General features: G+C 36.3%; 1 protein-coding gene across 1 annotated transcript in view; it reads right to left on the reverse strand.

Moving 5' to 3' along the window:
- The window catches only part of LOC120525068 (C-type lectin domain family 4 member M-like), a 39263-nt gene extending 23520 nt beyond the window's left edge, over window positions 1–15743 (reverse strand). The window contains exons 1-8 of the mRNA XM_039747044.1: window positions 15710–15743; window positions 13502–13614; window positions 12631–12738; window positions 8139–8165; window positions 7620–7703; window positions 3153–3248; window positions 1279–1404; window positions 766–861 (exon numbers count right to left, since the gene is read on the reverse strand). Of these exons, the coding sequence (XP_039602978.1) occupies window positions 766–861; window positions 1279–1404; window positions 3153–3248; window positions 7620–7703; window positions 8139–8165; window positions 12631–12738; window positions 13502–13601 (637 nt within the window). The 5' untranslated portion in view covers window positions 13602–13614; window positions 15710–15743. The remainder of the gene's footprint in view (window positions 1–765; window positions 862–1278; window positions 1405–3152; window positions 3249–7619; window positions 7704–8138; window positions 8166–12630; window positions 12739–13501; window positions 13615–15709) is intronic.
- Window positions 15744–20461: the final 4718 nt, after the last annotated feature.

Raw genomic sequence — 20461 nt, forward strand, 5'->3', positions numbered from 1 at the left:
CTGATTTTGAATTGTTTGGACTCATATTCAAATTACTGTGTTTTATTTTTAATGAATCAATATGACATTTTTGTTCATCAATCAACACTCAATAACTCATTATTACAAATTGAAAACATGGTATCAGAAAGGATGACAAATAAATATACATGCTAGAACCCCATCCTGATCAAAAAAACCTACTAAAGCATTCCCAAAGTCTTGCTGGTTCATTAATTTACATTAAGATAAACTTTCTACAAATTGAGGAAAGTCAGTGCTGTTACTGCTCTCCCTGGGAATGGACATTCTATAAAGATCACACCAAGAGCTTTCTTGAACTTACAACCCAATTGAAATGCTATGCCATGTTGCAAGCTGTTTTTGTAAAGAGGAATTGCCTAAAATTCCTCTTAACCATCATACAAGTCTGATCAGCAGTTACAAGGATTTTTAGTGGAAAGTCATTGCTGCTAATGGAGGTAGTATGACTTACTAAAAATGTAAAAATGGATGTTGACTGTTTTACACAATGTATTCAGTATTGACAAGAAGAAGAACAATTGTTTTATTAGCATAACACATTGTGTTTGTGTTTTAATGTGAACATGCTTTTACTAATCAATTTGTACTCCAGGTAACTATAAAGGGTTCACAGTTTTTTTTCTTCTATACATATATACTGTCTATTATAAACTGTTATAGCACCTTTAATATGTATTTACCTATCTTTACCAAACTGTTGCAAATCTTTAATACACCAATATGGAAAACATTAAAATGTACCTTGTTCATTGTTGCTGAGCTCACGCTCTATGATCTGGATGCTCAGATTCTGGAGGTCAAATTCCATTTGTTCCACTCTTCTGAGAACCTGAATTTCTATTTTGAAACAAAAGGACTAAATATGTTTACTGTTACGGTACAAGATGCATATCAAAGTACTCCCTATACCCACAACAGAGCTACCATGAATGAAAATTTGGAAACCACATTATTGTTTTAGTATTAATGGTTGGTTTACTTGTTGAAGAAATAAAACTTCACATCCTAGTTTGAAGGCCAATCAATAAGCTTTTATTGATCTTAGTAAAGGAGAATAGTTAATTGCAATACATTTATCAAAACTGTCCTAAAAAGGTAATTAGATGCTGTTTTATGCAAAGCGAACCAAGATAAACACAATTAAAGAACTGAGGTAAAACAAGTAAAAGATCCTATTTGATTTATGCCTCCAAAATGCCATCTTTGATATGGTGTGCTCCCCAGACTCAGAGATGATGTCAGTCAACGGCATACCTGTGTGAGTCAGGGCCTGTAGATCTCTCTGTATGGAGATTGTGCTTGTCTCTGCTTGTTTCTGCAAGGCAGTGAGATTTTGTACCAGTTCTTGAGTGTTGGTCAAATCCTGAACAAATTTTAGTCCTGCATAAAATGAGAAACATAACCCATTTTCTGAAACTCTTATTTCAATTCTGAGTCACAGATGGTGAAGTAAGTCAACCAAACAAATTCACCAGCACATCTTTAATAAACAGTATAGGATAAAAAAAGAAAATCTGGGGAAAATCCACAAACACTATACATAGAAATCAACAAGGCCACAATTTGAACCTGAGATCCTGAAGCTGTGAGAAAGAATTGCTAACAACTATGCCATTCACAAATAAGAAATAAAAAGAAAATGTCAGAATGGAAGGTTGTCCAAGTGAATGACAGTGGAAGACAATCCTATGAAGAATGCTGAATATTACTTTAGTGATAAAAATATTCTTTTTTCTTTTTCTTTTTTGTTAACTAGGAATATTACCACTTGAATGATCTGGGACTGTCAAACACGTGGAAGGCGTGTGAACTCCATCATTCCTAAGGTTAGGCCGTTTATATGCCTTTACCAGAACTTAATTTAATTTAATATTTCAAATTCTCCACTTCTGTTTTATTCCTCAGTTTCAAAAAAGATGTGTTATTCTTCTAGAGATGTTCACATTTATCTTCTGAACGGCAGGGACAGGGAGACTTGCCAGACTTGAGCGAAGGATGAATATAGCCAAACACAGAGAGGTCCTTGAAGAAAACCATCTCAACGGCACACACAACCTCACACAAGGGCATCAGGTAATATTCATTCACAACAATAAAGCAAAGCATACAGCAAAGATAATGCTTGTGTAGCTTCTCTAACTTTCCTGGATTGACCCAGTCAAAGCCTTGACTTAAACCACACAGAATATGTGTGGAGATACTTGAAGATGGCAGTTTACAGACATTCCCACTGAAGCCGTAATCATTGCAATTACTTCTACAAAGTGCTGAATTAAGGCTGTAAATACTTATATTTATCAGTGATTTCAGTTTTTGATGCTTACCGGTAATTAATTTGCCAACCTTTCAGAAAATATGTTTTCATTTCGTTATTATGGGTTATTGAGTGAAAACTGATGGGCAAAGATGGAAAATTAATTTATTCAAAAACAAACTCTACAACGGTTAAGGGATCGGAATACTTTCTGAATTCACTGTATATTTTCTTATTCTGCTTGTGAATGCTAGATATATCTTTTTGTGTCTGCTGTTAATGAAAAATATGTTCTGAGATTTATAGTAAGAAAAACAGAGCATTTGAGGTATAGTAGTTATATCACATAATATGGCATTGGAGAGTAGAGACATGTTACATGTTGATTACCACATGCAAAGAATGATTTCACCTGTACACGCAACAGTAATGATACTGTAAACTTGTGATATTGTATCACCACTCAGTTCCATCTTTTATGAGGCTGTTCTGTTTCATCACTCACAGCAGAGTTTCATACTGCCTCAGGAAGCAGCATCAGCACAGGAACTGTGTGTTGGGAGCTTCATGAAATGGGTTTCCATGGCTGAGGAGCTCTACACACTAGAAGATCACTATACACAATACACAGGTGTCGGCTGGAGTGGTGTAAAGCATATGGATACTCTGATACGGCTATTGTTTTGGTATGGAATGTCCCGCAAGCTGGAATAGTTGTGATGATTAAGTGTCTACAGTTTGGCCGTATATTGTAATTGTAGAAGACGTTCAGGAATTACTTCAGCTTGTCTTTTGTGTATGGGCCCAAACCTTATCAGCATAACCACAGATCATTAAATGACAGTGACTTCTCACCCAAGACCTCCCTCCTAACCTTGCTTGTGCACAGATTGATGGCCGGCCTGGATTGAATCTCCAATGGTTTTGATGATTTCTTGAGTGAGTTTCACTTCCTTAAGAATCTGAAGATCTGGCAATTAGAAATGATTATTATAATTAGGAACTATTGTATTATTTGCTTCAGTTTGGTCACTGAAATATTTAAAAAACATACAAAGAGAAATCTCATCCATCCATTTATTTTATAACCTGCTTATCTAATTACAAGAACACTGGTGCCTCTCCTGCTAGCAATGAGCACATAGGAACCAGTCCTGGACAAATGCTGGTCTATTGTAATCACAATTATTCACATCTCATTTAATAATGCAATAACATTTTTAATATAAACCACAAGAAACAATTACATAAAATAAACCTCAGACGCCTCTGCTGGAATGCTACGGGAAACTCTGAAGGCTTTTTTAAGAGGACAGATTATTTTTATTATATCTTTCCCACAAAAATAAACTGGAAATGAATCAGTATAATTACCAGAATAGATGAAGAATTTGCCAGGTCTCCAAATGAAGCACTTTATAGGAAAAGACAGGTTTTTCAATCAAAATTTATCCTTTTTGATGACAAAAGAAATGGAACGGCTCATCTTTAAATCTAGGCTAATAATCAAAATGAGTTTTTGATGTATTATAAATACCACAGCTACGTGGTAAACCACTGACACTCTCAAAATTACTTGACTTTATAAACTCACTCCAATGTGGGAAATCTGATGGCTACACAGTGGAATTAAAAAAAAATAATATAAGTTTGCTCCACTACTGTTAGCAACAATTATAGAAGCCAGAGACAACAAAATTCTACCTCAGACTTTTTCCCAAGCATTAATTGTCATCTTCCCAAAGAAAAATAAGGACTTGTTACAATGTGCATCATACAGACCAATCTCACTCCTGAATAATGACACTAAGATACTATCCAAAGTTCTAGTTAGAAAGACAGAGAAGGAGCTTACTTCTGTAATATCACTAGACGAAAATGGATTTATTAAAGGCAGACAATTAGCTTCTAATTTTCCATGTTTGTTTAATGAAATATATTTACCCATAAAATCTAACACACCAGAGATCTTATTATCTTTGAAAGCAGAACAAGCATTTGACATTGTTTGGACTACCTATTCACCACATTGCACAAATTTGGGTTCACTGAAATTTGGGTTCACCAAATTCGTATGTGAATGAATCAAACTACTTTATACTGCTCCAGAAACTTCTGTTGTATTAACAACTGTGGTAGCCGGCCCGGACAGAGACAGGTGGACACGTTGACGTCACCCAACACACATTTATTTAACATATTTACAGTCACAAGTGCACCACAGAACCCCCAAAGTCCTGGCCACAACACAAATGCCTTTCTCTTCAGGCCGCCTCCTTGTCTCTCCTCCCGAGTTCCATCCTACTCCACTCCTGACTCTCGCTACAGAATGGAGGGAGGTGGCCCCTTTTATCATCACCCGGAGGTGCTCCAGGTGTTCCCCAGCAATCTTCCACTGGCACTCCCCAGTGTGGTGGAAGTGCTGGCTGCGCACCTGGAAGCACTCCGGGTGTCTCCGCTTCTCTTCCCCCCAGCACTTCCGGGTGTGGAAAAAGTGCTGAGGTCCAGGGCACCCCCTGGCGGTGACCACAGGCCCCTACAGGGTTGAGCTTCAAAGCCCTGTAGCCGTGGTCCCTATAGCAACCAGGCTGGTTGCCCCGTACATGGTCTGAGGTGGGCTGGCAGAGGTCACCCCCAACCACCTGTAACACAACATTATTTAAAACTACTTCAAACTAGAACATGGTACTCGGCAAGAATTCCACCTTTCAAAATGCTTCAGAGATAAAGGGGATTATCGGAGGAGGATTTGAGCAAAACAAAACACTATATGCCGATGACATGGTACTGTAAACTGTACATCACCCCCACCAACTTCTGTGCCAGAATTCGTAAATGCACTATGAGAATTTCAAAAGATATCTGGACTCAGAATTAATTTGAATAAAATTGTGCTTTTTCCAGTCAACTCTCTAGCACATAATATTAGACTGGGCACCTTCCCATTTATTTTATCAGATCAGTTTAAATATGTAGGGGCAAACATCACTAGTAAATATAAAGATCTTTTTCAACAAAATATTGCTATCAGCATGGAAAAAATTAAACAAGATGTGAACAGATGGTCTACCCTCTTTCAGAAATTAGCAAAGAATATCAGTACTGTCAAGATGAACATCCTTACCAAGTTTCTTTTTCTATTTCAGATCATCCCCATATACATTAACAAATCATTCTTTAATAAATTAGTTTAAATTTTAACCTAATTTCTTTGGAATTCAAAACATTCCTGCATCCAAAGGGTGACTCTGCAATGGCCTAAAGTAGAAGGTGGCATGGCAGTACCTAACTTTTAATTTTATTACTGGGCGGCAAATACATAAGCTAAAACCTGGGGCCTCATGCATAATTGCGTGCGTACAGACAAAAGTGGAAATGTGCGTATGCACAAAACAATTTAGATGCACAAAACCATACATAAGCCAACTTCCATGCATTCCATAAATCCTGGGCAGTGTGAAAAGTGCCTGCTGTCCAACCACATCTTCTCCTATAATTTTGCATATTTTAGTATGCAAATCAATATAAATATCACCCTGTGTTCAGTGTTTGGTTAAAAGAAAACGTCAAAAGCACATGAAAAACTATTTGTTAGCTTAAGCAGCGGTATAGTCAACAAAAGGAAGCTGATCGAGTGATACAGAGTGGTGGAGAATCTCAAAAGTTCAAGTTCAGAAAGTCGTACAGGGCCCGAAATAAAAAAGAATTGGTCAGATATCAAAGTCGCCATGAAAAGGTGAGTCATGAGTCATAGCTCACCATCTGAGTGTCATAAGGAAGTGCATTAGGGTACAGAGAAAAGAAAAAAAAAAAAAATAGGGACACAGTGGAAAAAAAAGGTCAATATGTCCACTTTAACTCATAGTTTATTTTGTCATTAAAGTAGAATGTAGTAAACTTAATCACACACCTTTTTTATCTACATCATTAAGATATTGTTCTTTTCAGATTTGCCATTGTTGTTTATATGTATGCATTGTTTTTGTATTCATTCTGTGCATGTGTACCTTTGTGTATATACTGTAAATTTGTGTGTATTTGTACATTGAACTGTTTCATGCCCACTATTTACAGATCTATTTTGGTGCTGAGAGAATCCATGGTTACCACCAGTGCTTCATGCTGGTCAAACAAGTATTCTAACATTAAAAAAGGTTCTGATTCACTTCATTTCTGTCTCCTGGATAAGTTCAATTTGGGACTGCCCATCTGCTCCTTTATATAACTTTTAAAATTATGGTGTGCAAATTAGGTGACACCTAGCACACATTGGGGAATAGATGTTTAATTTTGTAGCTTTCATTTATAAATGTTGTATGAAAATGTTCTAATTCTAGATTATCAGTTTGGACAATTTTGCACACTGGTCACAGGGCCCACTCACTGACTTAACAATACAAGGTTAGTTCAGAATTCCACTTAACTCAAAACAGATATGGAAAAAAAATAGGAGCACCAGGAGAAAAACCCACATGGGCACAGGGATAATGTGCAATCTACACACAAACGGCAATCATGTATTGAATTGCACTGAATGCACTTTCATGCACTGAATACGTTAGGAAAACGTGCTGACCAATGTACCACCATGCCAACTTAAATGCTATTCAACTTTATTTTATTCATTTTATTTTTACACATAAAGTGCTTTCCACTGACACAAAACTACAAATATAATATGGTAAGTTGGAGGTACATAAACTCACAATATTTACATGCTGTCACACATGTGCAGATGAGAGGCAGCTAAAGGGTCTAAATGAGAGTAATTCCATGGCAGACAAGGGGGTGGTGGAGTGCACTGGCTTTTTTTCTCACTTTCCTGCAGACCATTCACAGAAAATTCCGCCTGGCCCTAATGACGTCACTTCCGGTTCCAGACCCTTGGTTAAAATCACTTCCGGTAAAGAACTCATAACCGAAGAGACTTCCTGTTCCAGCCTTTTTGATTACATCGCGTCCGGGTCTGAACCTATGGAAGAGGACCCTTCCGTTTCCACCCTCGATGACTTCACTTCCTTTTTTGTTTTTAAAAGGCACCATATTTGATTAAGCTAATCAGTTCTGTTTTGAGCACATCAGTCCTAGCAATTTACCCATTTGCAGCCAGGGAGTATTACACAAGTGGCTGCCCAAACCTTTTCATGACTCTTGTGTCTGGTTTTTGTGACAATGCATAAATATGCATGTTATGATAAAGTCTAAAAAATATCAGGCTCTTCTTTTATCATTATTAGCATGAGAGAGAAATGGAGAATATTTGCTGTAGATGCCATGAATTTAATGTCCTGGCCTACTTTGAGACGAGGCTCTTTGCATTCTGTCATTTCACCCTGCTTACCTTCACCAAGGTCTGCTGTGCCGCTGGACTGAAAAGACTTTAAAGCCAACTGCTTGTCCTGCATTGCCTGCATGTTATTGGTTTCTAGAAAAAGGCATAACAAGCAAACTTCTTACACATATAGACAATTAGACAATTAATGTAAAACAAAATTACTTTAATTATACCTTAATATTAGTTTTTACAGTATAGAATCTTGCTAAAAGTACATGTCAAGTCTGAGAATTCATAAAGTAATATTACAGATGGATTAAATAACTGAATTGATTCAGATCTCAAGAATTAGAGCTAGGTGAGATGACTTAACACATGGATTCAAATTTAATGTGCTAGCTACTGTAAATTGATTCACTTCTCAGAGCCATGACCACAATTCAGGGTGTGTTTAAATCAATTATTTCATTACATCTGACTAGATTGTCATAATTTTTATGATTCCCTTGTCCTCTGGACCAATAATTTTATGATTTTTAATTAAGTAAACAATAATTCACTTTAAGCAAAGAAAGGTGTTCTTACCTTTTTCGTGAAGAGCTTTTAATTTATCTGGAAAAACATAAAATACAAATAAGAATATCTAATTATACTATATAATTATACTAAACAGAATATCTCACAACACACATTTTGTATGAAATGAAGGGTGTAACCTGCTGGGTTGGCTGCTTTAGATTTGCCCAGTATGATTAAGTATTAAGCAAATTACAGGGAACACCACCCTCAAAGTTTTCTTTTTGTGGTTTTTACTATTTTATTATAACCCTGGCAGATTAAATGAAGGTCGTTTAGTGTTATAGGATTGAACTTGATATCTTTGCATTTTACGTCTAAAGTCTACACTGCTGATTTGGTCTTACTGGGCATGGTGACATCCGTCTCATTTACGCCGGCATTATTCAAAGGTAGCAGGAAATGCAAAAACATTGAGTTAAAAAATAAGAATGGCACCAGTCAATCTAACAATGCAGATTTTAGTACAGATTAGTTTAAATGATTATCCTAAATGTAATTTTAGACTCTCTGTCAATCACTATTAGAAACTGATAAAATACAAGGGTGCAGTCCTCTGCCAGTAAAATACAACTCTTCATTCCTTCAGCTTCTTATGGCAGTACAGGGCCACAGTGAGGGGGTGGAATTTTATTATGCCTATCCAATGAATCCTTTATAAATTGTACTTTATGGGATTTTAATTCTATCTGCAGCATAAAATCTTTGTTTTACACTGCTGAAATGTTGGATACCTTTTGAAACTACTTGACATAAGTCTGTTGCTGTCTCTTTGCTAGATGTGAAAGGTTAAGACAAACATAATTATATATTTTAATGTGACCAGGCTAGCTTTGTTAGTGCATGGATAAAGAAAGCGATTCAGCAGAATAATTAACTCCCTTTTTAAAAGCCAGTATTTGATCAGGACTAATTAATCCTTTCTCTGGTCAATAAATATTATGAATCCTGCAGTGATGATCATTTCAAATACGGCCATGTGTAACACTTGGGGAATGAATATGCGAGGGGGGCACATAAACTCATTGTACTGACAACTCAAGACTCACAAGTTTATTGAAGACATAAGACCTTAAATCCATCGATGTATCAAAAAAAAATACATCCTATTTAATAATTGTCTAATGTGGCTTTAATTTTGTTCCACAAGAGGCAGCAGCATCAGACGCAATGCAAAAATCAGTCCTGGACAAGACACCAGACCTTCACTAGGCAAAGTCATTCACGTAACTGAACACTTGTAAAGAGTTGTCAGTTGGCCTCAACTGCATGTCTTTGGGGTATGGAAGAAAAAAGCAGCATCCAGAGATAGCCCACACTGACAACGGCTAATGTATAAATGCCACAGGAACAGTGACTGGCTGCAGGTGTCACATCCTGGAGATGTGATGCAGCAGCACCTGATGAAAACGAAGAATTCTGTGCTCCAAATTTGCTTTATTTGTTACAGGTCAATGAGATAATAATCACAATTGTACTGTAAATCATCTTTATCTGTTTCAATGTGGTGTATGGCCAGGGCCTACAATAATAATAATAATAATAATACAGTAAAACCCTCCATTAGTGTTGAAAGAGCCAGTCTTAAAAAGTTAAAGCTTTAAGTTAAATTCATATTAGTGTTTTCTTAGTTTGAATAGAATATAATTTTCCCTCATAGCTATAGATTACGGTATAGCCTTTACCCCCGTAAGTTAATATGAGATTAACTTTCTTAGCTACAGTATATCAGTGATACAGTGGGTTAATTACATCAGTGTGTGGAATAGGCTCATTGCTAGTAGGGACTGAAAGACCCATTGGCAGTTTGTAAATTGGATAGACATGCACAATTTCCTGACCATGCAGAAATGGTTTGACTGTATGAGCAAACTTAATGAATGAAACAAGATATATAAGCTTTAAGCAGAAGGTTTCTTTTCTTTGCTATATTATTTTTTTCCTATTGTTGCGTGAACTGTTTTATTTTGAAATTTTACTAAAGCTTTTAAAAATTGAAGACATTTTGTCTGTGAAATCATTTCAATGTGTCAAGCTATTACCAGAATCCCATAAAGCAAACTAAACCTGCATAACTTTGGTAATTTTGGGTAAATGCAGCTACAAGTGTTTTCTACAAACTAAAAAAATGTGATTAATGTGGAAAAAACGTGTTCAATTAAGGTAGTTATCACCTATTTACCAGAATCAGCAGTTTAAGTTTTTTTAAAGTTTCTGTCTGAAAACTGGAGTCAAATAGTTAGGAGAATGGACTCAGATGTTGTAATTAGTCGAGTGAGGCATTGTGGGTACCAAGAAAAAAGACAATAACATGCCTGTTTTCCTTGTTTTAGTGTTGTAAAATTGTTACTAAGTATTTAATGAAGAGTGTGTGTCAAACAAAGCACTGTAACTTGAAACCATATGTATTTAGTTTGTAGAGTTAATTGTTTGCATTTATGTTTACTTTAGCCACGGTGAGTCAACTGTCTGTTAAAGGTAAATACTGTAATGCTGACTCCGAGTGCCGGTATGGGTTCTCTGCTCTTGCAATTCATATTCTCTGCTAGTTTGAATTCACATGCGACTTTGCAGACTTAACTTTTTTATAGGCTCCCCTGCAGTTGACTCTGATTGGCACATTTGCATGACGGAATTCCAGCTAATACTGTTGGTAACACATCCCCAGGCTGATGGAACTTGACAGTGCCATTACATTGATCTCCCCAGCAACTACTTCCACCCTCTTCTAAATGACAGGGTGGTCTTTGTTTTCACAGCATTCATGTAGTCAATGACAAAGATACATTAGCATGGGTCCTGTGAACAGTCTGTTATACATGGGTAGGAGTACTTGTTTTGAGATGCACTCTCTTAGATGTCTTCCTTCACTGAACTGATATTTCAGATTTAGATTTTAGCCTTTGAGACACCGATCAATTGCTACTTTGTAATGCCTCCAAGATCTACCACCCTTTGCCTGCGCAGTTTTATTCAGATACAACCAGTCAAAGCCCTTAAATTCATTTATTTTACTTTCATTACAGTTACTTTTTGATTACTTTTTGTGATCCACTTTAAAAATATTTGGATTTGTTCTACTTAATCTTTGGAATTATTATTCAACATTTTGTTGTTTCAGATTTTTTTTTTTTTTCATGAATGATGCTGTGTTGTTAAGCCATGAAATCTTGGAGCTTTTTCCAGTGAACCATGTAAAATACAATCTTGTTTTAATTTGTGACTTCAAAATAGATATGTACACTGTTACTCTGGTCCCATGTTTTCACTCATATGTGTCAGAAATGGTATCTTTTTTTTCTTTTGATCAACAAAAAGAAATCAAAAATATATCACTTTCTTTTGAGGATGCAACTCCCTTCCCAACAGTTTACCTTTACATGTGCCCTCACCACCTTTTTGCTGGACAGCACAGGTTCTCTCTGTGGTATCCTGCTGATATAATTAACTATACCCTGTTAGTCTTCAGTCATTGAAATAAAGATCAGAGAAATGGCATATACCTGCATCCTTTCAGGTACACATGGAGAATTTCGGACGGCATTGTGGTCATTTCTTCAAAATGATTTTGGAGAGTTGTATCGACTAATCCCCTACTCATTTCTTTTACAGTTTCTCACTTGCTGGTTTAAAAGTGCCAAAAAGGTAAAGTGCAGCAAAGTTCTTAAAAATTGCTTTTTGCAGCTTTTTTGACGTATGCTGGCTGCAGAATTAAAAAAAAAATGTGTTTCGTCGGGCATCGGAAGGAGGACAGAGGAGTCAGGAGGCATTTGTGAATGCTCACCAGATTCATACCATCTCACGAGAAGGTAAGCACACGCGCATGAGGTTAGCTGAGGAGTACAGTACGCGTGACAGTGGAATGAATGGGTGACAAGGTTCCTCTTTAACTGATAGAGAGGTTTATAAAAGTCAGGCGAGAATTTGGGGGTGGAGGAGTTGAAGTTGAGAGAATCTGAAGTCATCAAGGTACTTGCTTATACAGAAAGCACACGTTTCACACTTTCATACAGGCAGTCGGTGTGTTTTATTGAGGAATTAAAAACAATTTTTATATTCTATCTATCTATCTATCTATCTATCTATCTATCTATCTATCTATCTATCTATCTATCTATCTATTGGCATATTAGTGCAGTGTTTAGTGGTGTTGTTTTATCCATTCAACACTGAATACTGTGCCCTGTTGCTGTTTATGTGGATTTTGCATATCTCCCTGTGTCTGGATGAGATTTCGATCAGGTTTCCTTCATATCCCAAAAAACGTGCAGCTTAGGTAAATGAACAATAAGGGGGTTTGAGAATATTGTTATTTTTTATTTTCTGCATAAGGGGAATGGGTGACCATCCTAATGTGCATATGTATAATGTATAATGTACATTTCTAGTGCAGATTTATCTAACACAAAGGTGTCAGGGCAGAGAAGCCCTGCAACAGAAGAAAGATAACTGAACTGTACTCATGAAGTAACGAATCCCCCTGTCCATGAAGCACGCTTACACAAGACATTTAGAATGCCAATGGACATCAAGACAAGTAGAATCCCAATCCCCAGAAGGCAGTACGGTAGCACGGAGGAGTGCCATGCTTTTCCTTTTCTAAGGTTCTCTACAAAAGAATAAAAAATAAATGAATTGAATTAGAAAAGCCACAATATAACATTAATCAAACGTTATTTTAAATAGCACAGTTTATAAAACACATTGATGAAACTAACAAAAAAAAATGATCAACTTTATTTTAAGCAACACTTTTCTTCGTTGAAATACAAGCCACATGTTATATACATTTTTGAAAGCCAAATATTGATGTATATTTTTCAAGTGTTATAACCTACTGAAGGTGAAGACTTAACCTGAATTCTTCACGTTTTAAGCTCAATACCTTAACTGAAGAAAATAAACTGCAAAACCAGCTGTTCTTTTTCTTGCAGCAAGTGCAATGCAGTTCTTTCAACAGCAGCAAACAAGCACAATGACACAGTTAAAAGAATCAAATTAACATATTAACATCTTCCCCTGAAAAGCTATGATGTAAATAAAAATAAAAATAGTGATTTCCTTCTTTCAAGTATAAATGAATAATTCTGAAAGATGTTCCAAATAGAACGAAAAGGCAAATGAACAATCAAAAAGCTCACCACCCCTTTTTTTACAATACATCTCCAAAACTCTTAATAACTTGGAGGTCATATTTTATTTAATATATTGCTAACTAAAGATTTTCATGTGATAGTTCTTTGACATATTACTTTGAAAGGCAGCACTACATATGATAAAGATTTTGTAATACTAGCTAATATTCCACTCAAAGAAAAACCATACCAACAAATTCAATCAGCCCTTTGGTTTTGTTAATAGAAATCGCTCACCTGTGTTTCCTGACTGTGGTTCAATGTTGCACTTGTGGATATTATCAGAAGCTGGAAGTTCACTCATTAATATAGATGATTCAGACTGTTTTTCCCACATTTCTTTCTGGAAACTGCAACAAAAAAGTAAACTTGTGAAAAGGAAACTGTTATCGTTTTATTGTGTCTGCCGTTTCTATAGAAGGGTGACAATGAGTTAAATTCCAATGGATGTTTTTCAAATGTTGACGAGCAATAATCAAAAGGTATCACTGAAATCCACAAGAAACAAAGAAGGCAAAAAAAAAAAAAATAAACAGTACAAGGAAAGTTTGAAGAAAGAAAAAAAATTACAATGTTTCTGTTTGGGGGATCATTGTGCACAACTGAGGTGTGGCCACAGAATTAATTGCTCTGTGGATGATTCATTCAGGCATTTCAAGGTCTTTTGGGCACTTCAATCAATCAATCAATCAACATTTATTTATATAGCACATATTCATACAAAAAAATGTAGTTCAAAGTGCTTTACAAAATGAATAGAAAAATAGAAGACACAATAAAAAATAAACATAAGTCAACATTAATTAACATAGAATAAGTGAGGTCCGATGGCCAGGGTGGACAGAAAAAACAAAAAAAAACTCCAAAGGCTGGAGAAAAAAATACAATCTGTAGGGGTTCCAGACCAAGAGACCGCCCAGTCCCCTCTGGGCAATCTACCTAACATAAGTCAAACAGTCCTCTTTGTATTTAGGGTTCTCATGGAAGGACCTGATGATGATGGTCACGTAGACTTCTGGCTTTCAGTCCATCAATGTTGTAATGAAAGTATCTGCTGAATATACTTCGTAGTTATGAGATTTCTATAAACTCGCGTCATATGGGGAAACTGTCGGGACCATAAAAATACTTCGTTGTTATGAAAATTTTGTTGTAAAGATATTAGTTGTAATGGAATTTTACCTGTATATGATTAGTGTTGGTGATAAATAAATGAATAGAGTCCATTGAACTAGCATCCCAGGCATGGTGATGTTGGGCTTACAGGCCCCGTGCTCGCTTTGTTTAGTTCTTATTTATCAAATCAATTCCAATATGTACAGAAATGTGCTGACACGACTCCGTCATTATACACAGAAGTGAGATAGGATGTCCCGCAGTACTGGGACCTTTACTATTCTCCATTTACATGCTTCCACTGGGATCTCTCATTAGGAAACATAATGTTAATTTTCACTCGTATGCAGATGACACCCAGTTATACCTTTCGTTTAGATCAAATGAAGTTTCTCTGATGTTGTCTTTAATTAGTTGTGTTAGTGAATTAAAGGAGTGGATGGATGAGAACTATTTGTCTTTAAACACAGATAAAACAGAGATGTTAATTGTTGGAGGGAATGACGTTGATCACAACAATATTCTGTCATCATTTAACTCAGTTGGAATCACCATTAATTTTACTATATCAGCCCGCAAACTGGGAGTTATCTTTGACTCAACCATCTCATTTAAAGCACATATTACGAAGTTGTCCAAATCATGTTTCTTTCATCTTAAAAATTTGGGGAAATTAAGGCGCTTTCTAAATAAACAGGATTCTGATAAATTAATTCATGCATTTATTTTTAGTAGGATTGACTACTGCAATGCGGTGTTCACTGGATGTTCAAACTGTCCTTTATACAGCCTCCAGTTAATGCAAAATGCTGCTGCAAGAATTATTACAAGAACAAGAAAATACGATCACATAACTTAGGATATATCCGGTTGGATAATGGATGGATGGATGGATAACTCCAGTTCTTAAATCCTTACACTGGCTCCCGGTTAAGTTTTGGGCAGATTTCAAAATCCTCCTTTTAACATATAAAGCATTAAATGGCCAAGGTCCGGCTTACTTGTCTGAATTTATCATGACTTGCAAACTAGAGCATAAATTAAGATCTCAAGATGCTGGTCTGCTTATGATTCCAAGGATTAATAAAATAACAGTGGGAGGTCGAGCATTTAGTTACAGGGCCCATAAAACTGTGGAATGGTCTGCCTGCTATTATAAGAGATACCCCTTCAGTCTCAGCTTTTAAATCCCGGCTGAAGACTTACGACTTCAGTTTTGCATATCCTGACTAGAGCTGCTGATTAACAGTACAGACTGCATCTCTGTTGTTAGTCATTAGCACTAAAACATAAGTAACATGATAGTTATAATTTGTTACTAACCCTCACCTATTCTGTTTCTCTTCTTGGTACTCCAATGTGGCACTTTGTGCCATGGCCCACCTGCCAAGTTGTTTTGCCTGCCTAAGGTAAAGTCATCCCTGATGGAGAATCGCAGGAAACGTGGGAAAAAGGGGTCCTTTCATCGGATTTCACAGTGCTAGTTCAGCTGTGGAATGGCCAAATGGGGGAGGCAGCTTGATAGATGAGCTCTCCAGGACTCTAAACAAAGCCAAATCATATTATATGATATCATCTACTGTTAAATTCTACTCCATACTTATAACATTTTTATTTTTATACTGTATTGACGATTTGTTCTGTTCTATGTATTTTACTATATTGTATTGACCCCCTTCTTTTTGACACCCACTGCATGCCCAACCTACCTGGAAAGGGGTCTCTTTAAGAACTGCCTTTCCCAAGGTTTCTTCCATTTTTTCCCTTCAAGAGGTTTTTTGGGAGTTTTCTCTTGTCTTCTTAGTGCAGCATTCCTCAGTATTTAAGTATTTGCGTCCCGAGTTTTCATAACAGTTTTAATTGCGCCCCCCTAACGTTTTTTTGAAACCCTAATAAAATTTATTATTATTTATTATTTTTTGCTGCTGATACGCCGCTACAAGTTTTATTATACCAACGTAACTTTATCAACATTTATCTAAATCTATATTTATTTTTCTAGTATCAGAATGTAGTTTAAGTTAATTTGTTTTGGATTCAATAGATGTATTTTTCATATTTTCGATTCTTGTTTTCTTTTTTTCACATTTTTGCGCCCCCTTTTTTGTTACTTCGCGCCCCACAGGTTGAGAACTGCCGTCTTAGAGAATCAAGGCTGGGGGGCTGTCAAGAGGCAGGGCCTTTTAAAGCCCATTGCGGCACTTCTTATGTGATTTTGGGCTATACAAAAAAATAAATTGTATTGTATTGTATTGTATTCTTTTATAAAAATTAACCCTACCTGTGAAATGCAAGATACTACCGGTATGATTGTTAGATGGAGAACTCATGACATGGCTGGCTTATGACTCATACAGTGGCGTTATATAGTGCAGCTACTCTGTTTCTGTCATAAGAGATTCCTCTTTTCAAACAGGAAACATTGTGTGCCTGATTAGCTGTTCATGTTTTAAACCCTGATGTAAGACATAGAATGTGAAATATTTGAAGATCTGAGGTCTTGCAAAGTATGCATTTCATTTAACCAATAGTATAAGGTGGCTTCAATAATTTAAAATTAAAGTTAGCGTTTTAAGATTAAGCTCACACTATAAGATTGAGTAAAGGTTTTCATCAAAATAAATCAGGAATACTGGGCTAAGTGTTCACTGTCACTGCTGTGCCAGGCAGCTTCACATTGATGCTGAAGTTAAACACAGTTTAATTATAGCTGCCACTTTAAAGCATTTATTCTAACTTCTTTTTAATACTAGCTTTGCTTGTTATTGATAAGTGACACTCCAGATTCCCAACTCTGTTAACCAGAGTGCAGTAGGGCTGCCCTAGGTTTCCCGTTGGGTGTTCAGGATCATTTAGTCAAGCCTAGGTTTGTACTTTTTTGGTTGTCACCTTCTCTACTATGTCTTAACCCTATAGACACACCCACCAGACATGTACTTATTCCGAATCCTCTTAAATCTACATTCAGTCACTCTCTATAATTTCACATTTGCTGCTGGGGTCATGTACAGTCTGTCCTGAATATCAAGTCTTAGTTTATGGAAGCTCCATGTATCTAGGATATCCAACTAGAGCTTCTCTGTATGGCACATATAGCTCTGTTTAGGGTTAGGGTGCCTGTACACTTAATCCTTTATTATCATGGCTAACATGTTGCATTTCTCCCCTCTTGCCTTTCATCCCAGCCTTGCACATGGCCAACAGCTGAGGTTCCACACTGTTTTAACTCTAGTAGGAGAACTTTGGCATCCTATTCAGTAAACACCCTCTATTCTCCCTCATCATCTTTTACTTAATCAAGGTGAATTTATTGATTTGTATCTCCTTGACTGTTATTCTTTGATTTCTTTGCTTTTAACCCTGAGCATGACACAGGTTCAGGATTGCATCTCATTACGATTAACCCCCCGAGTCAGACTCGGGGTTATGTTTAATGATTCCCTATACAGCGTAAAGCCCCAAAAAAACTCTCTTGACAGTATTCTGCTGCAATCTTGTGGATGAAATAAAATGCTACAAAAAATCATGAATATTTCTATGCTTTTTTCCATTCTAAACTAACTCATCAATATTCACGAGTGCAATGGAGTTTTCAACCAAACCGCAATAGTGTATAAATGAGAAGCTTAAAAGCCAGTTTTAGAACAAACTGAACCATTAGTTGAATCAAGCAATAGTTATGACAATGTGAGTTGGTTATTGGACGTTGACACGGAGAGTGAATCTGATGCATACAGCACTGTATGACTGAATCGCTGTGATATGCCAAGTGAATATGATCACATGAAGTTTCACTGTGGTGCAAGAAGGTTTATGGCAAAAAAGGCTAAATGATTACAATCATCATGCATGGTTTGTTCTAGGTGAAATGTGAAGTCATTAAGCCTTGAGTTGTGTTAGCCTACAATAACACAAGTGGAATGTTGATTGTGCAGTTCAGTCATTAACATTCTACCCACTCGTGTACAAGCAACAGAAAAAATATAAGAAAAGTGCACAAAGAAAAATGCTTCCACTGCCCCAAGTGTAACGTCGGGCTATGTGTGGGTGATTGTTTTAAAACATATCACATGAAGGACATGTACTAAAAATGCATCAGTACAGCAGCAGACACTCAAAATCCCTTTCCCAATGTATTTATTAAGTCATGTCAAAGTCAAATTTTATTCATAAAGCACATTTAAAAAGAACAGATGTCGACCAAAGATCTGTATTGCTTCCATATATATACGCCAAATACATACAGTATATACAATATATATATATATATATATATATTAAATAAATAAACCAAAAATAAATACTCATATGCAAGTTTAGAAAGCTAAGTCAAAAAGATAGGCTTGTGATTTGAAAGTGACCAAAGTTGGTCCTGACATAATATAAAATGGTAGACTATTCCAAAGCTTAGGGGCAGATTTTGCAAAAGCATGGTCCCTTCTAAGCTTAAGTCTAGAACTTGGCACAACCATTAAATTCTGGTCAGAGGACCTCAGAAGGAGATTAAGGGTGTAAGACGTCAGTAAGATAAAAGGGAGCTAAACATTTAGGGTCTTAAAAACAAGCAGTAAAATTTCAAAACTCAATGTTGTAGCACTGCGGTGGGCTGGCACCCTGCCCAGGGTTTGCTTCCTGCCTTGTGCCCTGTGTTGGCTGGGATTGGATCCAGCAGACCCCTGTGACCCTGTAGTTAGGATATAGCGGGTTGGATAATGGATGGATGGATGGAATCTTATAGCAAACAGGAAGCCAGTTAATAGTTTAAGACTATTGTGATTTTGATTCTATTTCCACGTGCCCGCTAATATCCTGGCAGCAGCATTCTGGATGACTGATTAGCTCTAATTTATAATGAGTTACAATAGACAAATGCATGCACTAGTGTTTCAAAATCATGTACAGAAAGAAAGTGCTGCAATTTAGCTAATACCATGAGCTTACTGAAACAGGCTTTAAAAAAGGAGTTAATTTGTTTATCAAATTTGAGGACATTATCAAAAATCACACCAAGATTTTTTGCAAACGGTTTACAGTAGGTTTTCCAGGGGCCATGATTAATTTCTCTAGCACAAGTACACACAATCTCTGTTTTTTGTCATTTAGACTAAGATAACTTAATAACATCTATATTTTTATGTTGTTGCTTTAGTATTTACATATTTCTGTTACACATTACTGTTTTCTTGTTGTGAAAAATGTTAAGTTTTCTACTTGGTTTATTCCCAAGGTAAACATAACGCTAAAGAGGCTACTTCTGTAGGCATAACCCACCAGTCAAGTGCTAGTCTTCAGTCTTCCACATTTGTTATCTTATTATGATGAACATCATTTCTTCTCTTTGCTAATGCTTGAGGCAAATGTGTTACTTTAGGAATACTGTCATGTCTGTGTGATTTCAAGAAGTAGCATTTTATATTATTTTTGTCTCCAATAGTCTTTTCTTAGTGATTTCCTTCCTTTCCTATTTGTATTGTCTTTGCCACTTTAATTTCCATATAGCTCTCCTCTTTTCTCTCACAGAGAAATCTCCATTGTAAAATTAACTCATATAGTGACAAAGTGATCCTCAAAAGTGTATTTATCATAAGATTGGACCCATATATATGCTTAACGTATTTATTTAAAACTAGAAGTTGCTGTTTAAATAAGTGAACTCACAATGAAAAATTCAAAGGCACCCTGAATAAGCAGCGTAGCCTCACCTGCCCACCTCCTCAGAAATCTATGATGCCCCGTCTACTACTCCTATTCATTGACCGAATTACTTACAGTTGCTGGGGGTTCACGTTGAGAATCTTCCTCTGCACTGTTTCTCTGGACACAGCTGTAAGGAGAAGATTTGCAGCGTATTCTTAAATATATTGGGTACATCACAGCAGGCAGGAATTTTGTGGCTTTGACATTTGATGTTATCAGCACAATTTCTTTATTTGTTTTATTGAAAAGAGGAAAACGAAAGTTATTTATGAATTTTGATGATAAACGAAAACATTACTAATCCCTACATCTGTCTGATCTCATGTAACTGACTGTAAAACCACAGGAGATGTGCAGTGCCTGCTATAACTTAATAGTGTGTTA

Source organism: Polypterus senegalus, chromosome 3, assembly GCF_016835505.1.
Source record: "Polypterus senegalus isolate Bchr_013 chromosome 3, ASM1683550v1, whole genome shotgun sequence".
Lineage (NCBI taxonomy): Eukaryota > Metazoa > Chordata > Cladistia > Polypteriformes > Polypteridae > Polypterus > Polypterus senegalus.